Here is a 12,206-nt window from a genome sequence, read left to right on the forward strand (position 1 = left end):
AAAGTCACACCAGTTTTCCTTCAGTGGAGTATAGCAAGTCTATTAACTGACCAGAGGGGTGTAGGACGAAGAGAGATGAATGTGTTGGCGAGGTATGTTTTCAGTGTCATGAAGGTGGCTCTCTTTTAACCTGCTAGATCACCATGGTAACTGATGCTGAACTCACAACCTGGTCAGGAGCAGGTTATCAGCTGAGTTTCAGATTAAATTGGCTGTAAAAAGCGCCACTCTTTAACAAATTCTTTTCCTAACCAAGTTCTTCATTAAGCGATATAGATTATAAACTAAGGGAAGGTGTTTAATATGAGTTGTTGCACTGTACCTTTGTAATATTGCCGAACGAAGCCGTGTAATGTAAAAATGTAAGATGAGTTGAGCCTGAAAAGGCCCAAGCCTGAGAAAATTCTGTCCGAACCCAACCCGAATCCATCCTCCTTAGCATATTTCAGCCCGAACCCAATCACAGCCTGACATTTTTCTTAACAAGCTTCCCTCTATGTACCAAACAGTAAGAGTTGGCAGAGAAAAAAAAAATACTACTGCTACTGCTTCTACTACTACTAACAATAATAATAATAACAATAATAATAATTATTATTATTATAATACAGCCCAAACATGATGTAAGCCCAAGAAATATGTGAGAAATATGGCCCATATTCCCTGTTGGGTATACATATATATATATTAAAAAATATAAAAAAAAAATATAAATTAATACAAATTTACATTTACTTGATTTAGTGCCTGATAGCAGCACTAAAATCCCAAATTCAAAGTATCAGTCTCAAGTTAATATTTTAAAGCTTGACCATGAGAGTTCTGCATAAATTCTGTGATACAAGGACACAATTTGGAGTAATAATAAATGGAGAATGCAATTTTAAAATACTTCTCTTTACAGTGTCAAACTCAGCTTGGAAATAACATCCTCGCTGTCTGACAAAGACATCTCAAACACAAAGAGAAAAGGCTGATAATTAGGTCAATGTCAGCGTGTAGACTTGATAAAGAGGAATGGAAAGAAATACTGTACCATCATATTGCAGGTGTCACATTTTTCCAAAGTAAAACAGACTTTATTTTGAGTTCCTACATTCGGGGCAGCCACTGGTTTCAGTTCATGTCAACACATCTAAAAATAACCTTGCCAAGACATGCGTGGTCCACAATAAACAATGATAACGCATGATAACGCAGGACAAACCAGTGCCTGAGTCTGCAACCTATAGGGCCATATCATATTCATATTATGGTTTTCATAACATGCATATTTGCTCCTTGTGCATGTGGTTGTGTTTATATCACACTGGGTATCTGCATATGCATCAGAGGCACAAATAATTTGTTACTGTACTTAAGTGGATTTTTCAACTATGTGTACTATACCTGAGTATTCATTACAACTTTTTACTTTTACTCTCTACATTTTAACACAAATATCTATACTTTCTACTCATAACATTTTCAAAAAAGGGTTGTTACTTTAGTTTTACGGCTTTTCATTGGACTTATTCATTATTTTTATTTTGAGTCATTGCATGCTGCCTTCCCAACCTCAAGATCAAAGACATAGAAAAGACAAGTCCGTGTGTGTATTCATCAGTGAATATCACACATGACAGACGTAACAAAGAAGAAAATGACACAACATGCTGAGAAATACCATTACTTAACCTAACAAGACAAAAACAAAGTAACAAGATGAAAAACAACGTATCATGACATAACAAGATGCAACAAAACAAAAACAAAGTAAAAAGACAAAAACTAGGGCCAGCTAGCCCTGGGCTAAAGTTGGGATTAGCCCACTTTGGAATGTGCCGGGATTGTGCCGGTGTGAAAGCCCTTTTAACCTGGGCTAAAAGCTTCCTTAACCGTACACACAAATACAGTGTGAAAGCCTTTAAGTTTCTCCAGACTTGTAGACTTGTAGCACCTTTAACATCTCAACAACAGGTTTCAGAACAGCCTCTTTGGAAATTTTGGAACCCGTCTGACAGAGGAAGAACTTGCGTGTGAGAGACATTCGGGATTCAGGACTTTGAGTCTGTATCATCAGAATGTTTGTGTCGGTAAGGAGGGCTTCTCGCATCAACTAGTGGCGCCACGGACATTTATATTCTTGATCCCACTCACAGTCACTTTGACATTTACTAATGTTGACAGTTTCACTGCTGCTTTGACAGATGGCTCTATTCAGCCTTTGGATGAGGCTTCTGGATCCTCAGATACGATGATTATGTGATTAGTAGGAAAGTGTGACTCATCAGCCACAGCACTGGCCTGCTGATTTTTCAGTACCTCATGAGACAGGGAACTATCTTTGGATTTAGAAAGATCCTCCAAGAAATCCTTGACAGATTAGCTGCACGCACCTCTCAGTGTGGTGTCAATCCTACAAGTGAGCACTTGTTGCAAATACTCAAAGGCAGCCTTGCCTTTAAAAGTAACTTAGCACAAAAATTGCAGTCATTTCACTTGGGGTTAGTCAGTTGATAATGGTGTTCATTACAATAGTTTTTGCCCTTTCAAAATAAGCACCCATAATTCTGTCATTTTAACAAAACAAATGTCCTGCCTTGTGTTTGAGTGCATGTAAAACTGTGAAACACTGACTTTGGATTGCACTCACACCCATGTACCACACAGGCTAGTTCTATCAAGACATATAAAAACAGATATTAACTTTTAGTGGTGTGGACAGCTGTGTTTCATCCTTCCTGCCCACCACAGACCTTCAAAAATCAAAGCATTAAGGTCATTTACTATCATGATACAGCAAAGAGTTGTACGGTGAAATGAGAAATGTAGTCACAGAATTAAATATAGTTTTAAACAATAAACAATACTTTATTACTTTCAAATGCTTGTTAATGCAAAAATCTAATCAGCCAATCACATGACAGCAAGTCAATGCATTTAGGCATGTAGACATGGTCAAGATGACCTGCTGAAGTTCAAACCAAGCATCAGAATGGGGAAGAAAGGTGATTTGCATGGTCGGCATGGTTGTTGGTGCCAGACTGGTCTCAGTATTTCAGAAACTTCTGATCTACTGGGATTTTCACACACAATTATTTCTAGGGTTTACAGAGAATGGTCTGAAAAGAGAGAGAATATCCAGTTAGCGGCAGCTCTCTGGGTGAAAATGCCTTGTTGATGATGAGGTCAGAGAAGAATGAGCAGCCTGGTTTGAGATGACAGAAAGGCAATGGTAACTCAAATAACCACTCGTTACAACCAGGGTATGCAGAAGACCATCTCTGAATGTACAACACGTTGAAACCTTGAAGAAGATGTGCTACAGCAGCAGACGACCACAGCAGGGATCACTCCTGTCAGCTAAGATCAAGAAACTGAGGCTACAATTCACACTGGCTCACCAAAATTGGACAATAGGAGATTGGAAAAATGTTGCCTGGTCCGATGAGTCTCGATTTCTGCTGTGGCATTCAGATGGCTGTATCAGAATTTGGTCTAAACAACATGAGGATGGAACAAAATTTCTGAAGAATGTTTCCAGCACCTTGTTGAATCCATACCATGAGGAATTAATGCAGTTCTGAAAGCCAAAGGGGGTCCAACCCAGTACTAGCAAGGTGTACCTAATAAAGTGGCCAGTGAGTGTACATATAAAAGGGAAATAATTCTGTGTCAGGTTGAACATAAACAGCAGCAACAAGATAGTGGTGATATTATGATCGACATCTTCACATATAAAGTTTGACATTGTCTGTCAACTGTGACTGCGTTTGTACAGGAAGTATCATCGATGTAAAGACAGTCCTCCGCTCCTCATTCTACCAGTCTTGCATGTTGCATCTTGCCCACTCCTAACTGGTCTGCCTGTCAATAGCTTGCTCTGGGATGTTGTGGAGCAGGCCTCTGTAAGATGTGGGCATGACAGCTTTTGGTTCTCCCGTTGCTCGGCTTGCATGAGTCCCATTTTGTCCGTTTCATTTTCCTGACCGGACATTAGCCAGGAGGAGTCTGGGTTAAGCATGGCTCTCATACTTGCTTTCTCCCATCCATCCTGAGGTGATTTATGGCACTGCTGCTCTGTCAGGTGGTTGAAACATGGTGTACATCATCGAGCATCTCAAGTTCAGCTGCTCTTTAATCCAAACCCCACGCTTCCTTTTTCTAATGCCTATGAGTGTATTTCTGTCAAAGATGATACATGTTTCAACAATCAAAGCAAAAAATAACAGATAGGACAAAAGTAGCAAAGTTTGAAGGAGCTTGCTTGGAGCACCAAGTATTACATACTATCTCTGGTGACCATCAAGAATTCACAGAACTATTTACATATGTAACTCTTGTCTGGAATTTTAACTTCAGAACAAACTGAGACGCTGAAAGTGGTAACATTAATTCAGACAGCCTACTCACATTAAATTAATTATAGGGATAGTTCACCCAGAAAAGAAAATTCAGTCATTATTTACTCACTCTCATGCCGACTGAAGGTCTGGTTTAGTTTTTCAGTCCACAAAACACTGCTGGAGTTTCACATGAAAACAGTGTTGCAGAATCTCCCAAACAGTTTAAGTGAAAGGTGACCAGATTTCAAATGGAAAAAAAAACAACCACAAATCATCTGGTGTAATCCAAGTCTCCTAAAGCCCCAACATACTGCTCACTTGTCACACCTTCACACACTCTCAGTTCAGATGGTGCGCATGTGAACGTGGCTACAAGCTGTGGATCTACAGTGAAGATTCAGGCAAAAAACATGGTGTACATGACGCCCTTCAAGTCAACTTGGCATGTTAGGGCTTTAGGAGACTTGGATTACACAAATGGAGGCATTTTGTACTGCTTTTTTCAGTTGTTTATTTGAAAACTGGTCACCAATCACTTAAATTGTCTGGGAGATTCTGCAGTGCTGTTTTCCTGTGAAACTCCAGCAGTGTTTTGCGGACTAAAAAGCTAAACCTGACCTTCAATCAGCATGAGGGTGAGTAGATAATGACTGAATTTTAATTTATGGGTAAACTATCCATTTATGATGTGGTGGGGAGTGACAGGACTCACTGCAGACCGTTGACTACACATGTGCAGTCATAACTTTTAGGTTGCACTCTGTAAAAATTCAGCAAGCCCCCTATCAGATAGAGGATGAAATTCACATCACGTGAATCCTTACAGATAAAAATGCAATATGTATAATTTGAAATTTAAAGATAAGACTGGTGTTTTATGTCATGTCAGGGGAAGAGAAGTCTTCTCCATGAGCAACATGGGGTTGTAGTTATACGTGAGGAGTTGGGGTTTGATGGTCTGGGATGGAATGCATTATTATCCCTGCCAGGCATAAGCCTGGAGGGGATCGTGCTTTTGGTCACGCGTGTGTGTGTGTGTGTGTGTGTGTGTGTGTGTGTGTGTGTGTGTGTGTGTGTGTGTGTGTGCGTACATGAGCGTGATACTCACTTACATCTGTCTGCCTTTCATAGGACGTAGCTGGCTGCAGCCTAGAGCTAAAGATACCAGTATCATATAAAACTACATGACCTAAGGCGGGGATACTCAACTTACTTTCACTTTCACAAAATGACAGGAGGCCAGGAGCAAGTTAATAAACAAACAGCAATGTTAATGATGTGATTTATCAGATTAAATAGTAGGAAAATAGTACGAATGATGGAAATCATCAAAGTCACACACAAACCATGTTCTTATCAGCAGGATCAAAGCTATTAACCTTAGATTCAAGGCACAGAAGCCAAGGAAGAATATTTGGATCAATTAATAATTTAATCCTTTCAAAAGAGTCAGATTCAAAAGAGTCACAACAGTCAGTCTTCAGTGCAACCCAGTTTCACTACTGGACCAGTAGAGCAGTAGTGAGAGCTAGCTGCAGGTAAGAAGATCAAATACTTTCATTACACTTTCTCATTCCTAAGGAGGGATATTAAGAACATTTCAGCTTAGTATTGACTGAACTATAACCAACCTCTGCATTCTGTCTCAGCTGTGGCATTCAGATCAGTTTCATTGACAGGTTTTAGCTTTACAGGAGTCAGATCATTGGCCCTCAGAGAGTCTTATTGATGCACAGAAGCTGATTTAAAAAAATCAATGAGAACATTTTTTTCTACTTGGTACTCCAAATGGATTGATTCAGAAATATGTTAAAGCATCTATTTATGTTTAAGTACTGAGGGTACAATGTTCATGTCAGTAATAAGGAGCAGTCTTGGGGGAGTAACGGATCACATGTAAGAGAGATTTCATACTCTGAATACAAAATAACAGCTAACTGTATTCCAAGACAGTTAGAGATAAAAAGAAAAAGATGGTATCAGATGACAGATACATTTAGTAAATCAAATAAATGCAATATAAAGAATGATATACTACCATAAACAGTGTACACAGAGCTGCCAATTCATTATTATGACCTCTAGTGAAAAAATGCTTCACTGGGTGTCTTTAAATCAATCAATCAATCAATCAGTTCTGCCCAACAAAAGAGAGAACAGCTGAACTAACTAATAAATCTCACAAGGAACACAAAACACTGCAACAAGTAATCTATTTTTAATCAAATATTAAGTTCATTTGCATCTATTTTAGTAATTGAATAATCATTTTGAGTAATTTTTTAATTTAAAAAGTCACATTTCTCTGATTTCAGGTTCATAAATGTGAATATTTTCTGCTTTCTTTACTCCTCTCTGCCAATAAACTGAGTATCTTGGAGTTATAAACAAAACAAAACATTTGAGGATGTCATCTTGCGCTTCGATCGACATTTTTCACCATTTCTTGACATTTCACAGAACTAATCAAACAACTAATCAGTTAATTGAGAAAATATTCGACCAATACATAGATGATAAAAATAACTGTTAGTTGTAGCCCTACAAACACTATACTAGGCTAAACAATTTCACCATATTTTCTATCAAGGTAATCCAAAAGTAATTAAGTTACATTACTTAAATATTGTGATACTGACTGCATTGTTATCAGGTATCAGAATACATTTTAAACTAACCCTCCCAAGCCTGCTAAGGTAGGAGTCCCGCCTGCACTCAGCATCTCCTCACACTTAAGCTGCTTGTCTGCTATTGTGTATTTGCTTGTATCACTGGTATAATGCATGCTCCACACATGGTACAGGGCCTCATGGGTGCACCCAAAACCTGGGAACCGACACTCAACCCATACAGGTTTGGATCCACATTTTACACAGTCAGCTGGGTCAGGTTTGGTCGCGCTCTATTACTACAGGTCCCAGGTCTGTTTAACATTGAGTGTTATTCCTGAGTGGATCTGAGACAACCTGGCTGTGATTAGACAGCGCTGATCATGGTGGAAGTGTGTATGTGTGTTGTAACTTGCAACATTCAGTTATCGCAAGCAAACTGCAAAGTGCATCTGTGGCCACAAGGTGATGCCAAATGACCTGTGCGACAGAGTGCCCCTGCTCAGGAGGTGATTGGTCAGAGAGCAGAGGTCAGACTCCTCTCAGAGACAGCGAGTACGTCCCAGGTCTCTTTTTTTTCGTTGTTGTTGTTTCCTCACTCCTCGCTTGAACTACAAGTTCTTCTGGTCCGCCATCTTGCAGGCCGTACCGAGTCCCTTATTTCGGCTCGTTGGAGCGAGCAGGGATCTCTGAGGAGCGATGAGCGAGGATACACAAGAACAACTTTCACAAAAGTCTTTTAATCGACATGCACGCTCCCTTACTGGACATCATTTAATAATCGGACGCAGACAGATCTGATATATCACAGCATGACTGGAGCTTCACACTGGAGTGAAAAACAGATCAAATGAAAGTGTATGTTTCATATTTTATTTTCTAGTTTACTATCGATTTAAAAATAAATCAACTGCAGGACTGTGATGCTTGGGTTGCAGCTGATCTGCAGATCTGGCGGGTCAGTTCATAAAAATTAATTTATGATTATTAGAGGATGAATCGCGGGTGGAAGCATCTCTCCCTTTCATGAGAAGCGTTTATGCATTTTGGCACAGGAGCTGCATGCAGGGAAACGTCTGTGGCAGCCTGTCCAACAATTTAAATAAATTGTGAAAGTAAACACTAAGACATCGATATGACACATGATGAAGAAATCACCTGGAGGCTCTGTTCTGAAATCTGACAAAATAAATAATTTGGGTTCCGGTGGGTAGATAATCTATGCACACATGCAGATTCAGATAAAGTCAGAGCCGATCCGCTCATCTCTAAAAAACACTGCAAACAACCTTCTTCACATTTTTCTTTTCATGACCTGTTATTTCCCCTCTTAACTTTTATTATGGATGGAGTTAAACATCTAGAGAGTAGGAGAGTCTGTCAGTGAGACACAGTTTTTACATAATTTATCCGCATTTCATTCAGTCACGTGAGGCTGATTATTCCTGAGCGCCGGGTTTGATATGAGTTGCATCCTTTGAGTTTTCCCTGGAACATTTAGCTTGATAAATAATTTCTAATGTTCAAAAGACATCACGGTCATGTTCTGAGCTATTTAATAATGAATTCATGATCAGAATATTACTACATACAGATGTAAATAATGAATAAATAATATAAATGTTCTGCCTCTGATCAGGACACACAACACAGTATAAACAGACTGAGGCAGACTTCATGTGCAGGTAACACACTGCTGCTCTGCTGTGTGCCTTTATTAGTTTTTACACAGGGCACATGTGTGCAGACACAAACTCCATCAGACATCTGTAAAGCTGTTAAAAGCCAACTGACAGCTGATCCAGCTGTGATCGGCTGCTGCCGTCATCACATAGGAAAGGAGGTCTCATGTTTCTTAAAAGTAAGGACTAAGACGCAAGTGAGGGATTCATGGATGCAATTTAAGAGACCTGGGGCGTACCCAGTGGTGTATAACAGAACTAGACTGGGCATTGCTGCTCCTGCTTGCTTCGAATTTTGCCCACTGTGGCAAAAAATTCCCCTGCAGACCAAAAAGCATTTCTTCCATAAGCCACTTTTACAATCTGGGAGACTGTTGACAGGACACCTAAAAGGCAAACAAGGTCAATTGTGACTCGTTCTATTTTGAATTTTTGATCCATGGAGGTTTTGTATTTGTAAAAAATTTCCTCAAGCCAAGAAAAGAAAATTTAAACTCTGTAAGATCATTTGTGGCTTATACACCAGGTGAGCATTTCTCATTGGACTGAACAGGACCATCTTTGCAGCTTCGGGTCTGGTATCAATTTCAAACTAGCCACAAGAAAACTTTATCAGTACGAGAGGAAGAACAGAAAATCTGGACGCATTTAACCAACTTTCCAAATAGGAGGGATCATCTGTGTCACGGCCAGGCACAAGAGAGAAGGTCCCAAACATTACACTGGGTAAGACACAAAGTTTGGTTTTGACGACCTGCAAATGAACGTCTGTGCCACCTGGGCTGTGTCTTTGTTTCAGGTTGGGGTCCAGTATTTCTCAGTTCTGCATGGGTCCAGATCTCTAACCTGACATGCCATATGGTTTAATACAGAAAACCATCTGGGAAGTCATCCTTAGAGACTGTTTGGAAAAGGGCAGGCACTTGGCATTTGGCAGATGATTGGATGAACCATCTGTCTATCGTGGGCTAACTTCGACCAATCAGATCAAACTCTTACCGAAGCCAGTCAGGAGAAGAGCAAAGAAATAAATAAGATTCTCCAGTTCTGATATAACTGATGCTATCACAGTATCTATGCTAAACTCTTCAGGAGCTGCCATTGTTTGTTCAAGACGAGTCATTTCCACAGACACTTCTTGCTGTCTTCATGCCTAAAATCGTGACCACAGCTTCTGGTCACAAACTGATAACTTGAAGCCTGGCAAGATGGATTCTTACGTGATCTTGCAAATTCAGCTGCCTTGCACGGTAAGCAAGGTCCCTGCTGTCAAATAACAGACTGGTCTGGTTCAGTTCCGGGTAGCATCTTACTGGGTCTTTTTGTGTTTGGACCCATGAAGACCTCTACTGCACATTCATTTTGGGTTGCACAAAGATGTTCCCACAGAGTGCCTGCAAACCCACGCAAGCATGGGAAGATGACAGTATGCTATGCATGTTTACCTGACCCTCAGGATTCCTAAGATTTTTGACTCAAATGATTCATCACAACTCTAACCCTGACCCTTCAAAGTATCAGGCTGGCAATTCTCTACATCTTTTTTATTATTGTCAACTAGGGCCGTCAAGGTGATAAGTGAACGCGATAATAACATGCGAAGGCAAATTCCTTTTAATGCCACTATTTTTTTTGCAAATAATGCCCATTCTGTTACATTGGCCTTTGGCCCAACCCATAAAGTTTGAATCGGTTGCCAGAAATGAATCAGCTTGCAGTCACAAGCTTGGATGGATGAGGAAAAAAGTCTTCTGAATGGCAGTTTCAAACTCATACATTGTTTCTGGTTAATGTATTTTATTTAATAAAGTCACATTTGTTTAAAGCAAGAATATTTGTTTTGTTTTATTTTTAAACACTTGAATAATATCGAAGAATTTGCGATTAATCCTGATTAACTATGGACACTCATGCTCATTAATCATGTGATTTAATATTTTAATCAATTAACAGCCCTATTCTCAACAAATCCAATGAAAAGACCAAAAACAAATATTAGTTGGTGTGTGTCTCAGTACTTGTGGACTTTTTCACTCTGTCTGTGGTTCTCATCTTCAAGCCTGTCGGTTCTGGATGAAGACTGCTTGAAAGTTGGCCACTGTAGTTTTTACCAAACATTACTCAAACCAGAGGAAATAGTGCATTTGTTGGAGAACAGTTTTGAGATGCAGTATAATCCACAATTGGTGCACCAGCAGCAGGATGGTGTGCATGAGACTGAGTCAAAATAAACTACAATGTGTGTGTTCATGGTAATGAAGGAATGTGTCACCCAGTGCAAGAGTGGACATAACAATGGAGCATTATGGTACAGTGGATACCAGGCTTGGATACACACAAAGTACTTCCTAATAAGACACATCCATTGGTGTGTTTTTTTGTGTTTTCATGAGATTTTTTACCTTTTTTTTGTGCATGGGCAGGAATGTGGGAGTTAACTAAGGAAGAAAAACACCACCTAAAATGTGATATTTATTGTCTGTAGTTAAGTCTCTTATTACTGTCTACATTTAGTTGACATTTTGCCATGTAGACCATATGTAATTCAAAATTTTAAGGTGTATTAGTTCCCAAAGTACAGGCATCATGGTGTCAAACTGAGCTTGAAACGGTCAGCGGTCTCAACTGAGTGTGACAGTAAAGTTTGTAAGGCAATGTGTTTGTGAGGGATTATTTCCTGGAGGAGACTTTTATTTCTTCCCGGGGATGTCAGGTGGTTGGTAGGAAGCAGAGCGTAACAGAGTGAAATGAGGATAAAACACATGAAGTTTCCTCGTGTTTACTATGATGGATTATCTCACACTGTGGGAGTTGATTTCATAGTGAAGACGGATGAATGTCGGCAAGGAGAAAAACAAGTCGTCCTACCGGCGTTTAAACAGAACACATTTAGTGCATTTTCACTATGTTAGATCGTGATCACTATTTAAAGCACATCATAAGTTAACACTGGATCAAATGACTGTATGTTTCATCCAATTTTATTCAGTGGTGTCGGGGATAATCATGTGTGTCGGACAGATCAATGGGCAAACAAATAAACCAACAAATTAGGAACGAGCAAATTAATGTACCAGCAAATGGACCAACGTATTACATATTACATCAGTTCATTTACTCTAGTAAAAGTCAGAAATATAAATACAGAAGAGGAAAACAAACCAGGCGCACAAAAATAAAGAGATGATGAATCAAGAATGAGATGACAAAAGCCAGTGTTAGCAATAGAAACAAACATGAAGGGACTGAAGAGAGAAGCAATGACAGAAATAAACCAAACACCAAGTTTAAGTGCTGTAGGAAGTCTCACCTGTGGGGCTCTCTGGTCCACCAGCTGCTGTGTCCCCTCCTCCCCCGGCGGTGGCAGTAGCGGGGGCAGTCGTAGTGCTGGCCGTGGTACTGCCAGTGTACTTCTTCCGGCCACTGTACTCCGTGTTGCTCTCGTCATCTCGGACTGTGGTGGCTCCCGATTGGATGCCAGAGTCTGAGGCGTAGTAGGTCTGCTGCCACTCCGCCACCTTCGACACACTGTCCGCCTCACTCACTGCAGGAAGCACCACATGGCTGACATCAGACAGTAGTAATAC

General features: G+C 40.0%; 1 protein-coding gene across 2 annotated transcripts in view; it reads right to left on the reverse strand.

The window, feature by feature from the left end:
- Window positions 1–12,206, reverse strand: part of LOC146310086 (junction plakoglobin a-like) — a 146,402-nt gene that overhangs the window by 52,580 nt on the left and 81,616 nt on the right. For both annotated transcript variants that reach the window (XM_084743686.1, XM_084743687.1), the window contains exon 3: window positions 11,930–12,163. In XM_084743686.1, the coding sequence (XP_084599812.1) occupies window positions 11,930–12,163 (234 nt within the window). The remainder of the gene's footprint in view (window positions 1–11,929; window positions 12,164–12,206) is intronic.

Source organism: Lutjanus erythropterus, chromosome 19, assembly GCF_056507025.1.
Source record: "Lutjanus erythropterus isolate fLutEry1 chromosome 19, fLutEry1.hap2, whole genome shotgun sequence".
NCBI classification, from domain to species: Eukaryota; Metazoa; Chordata; class Actinopteri; order Lutjaniformes; family Lutjanidae; genus Lutjanus; species Lutjanus erythropterus.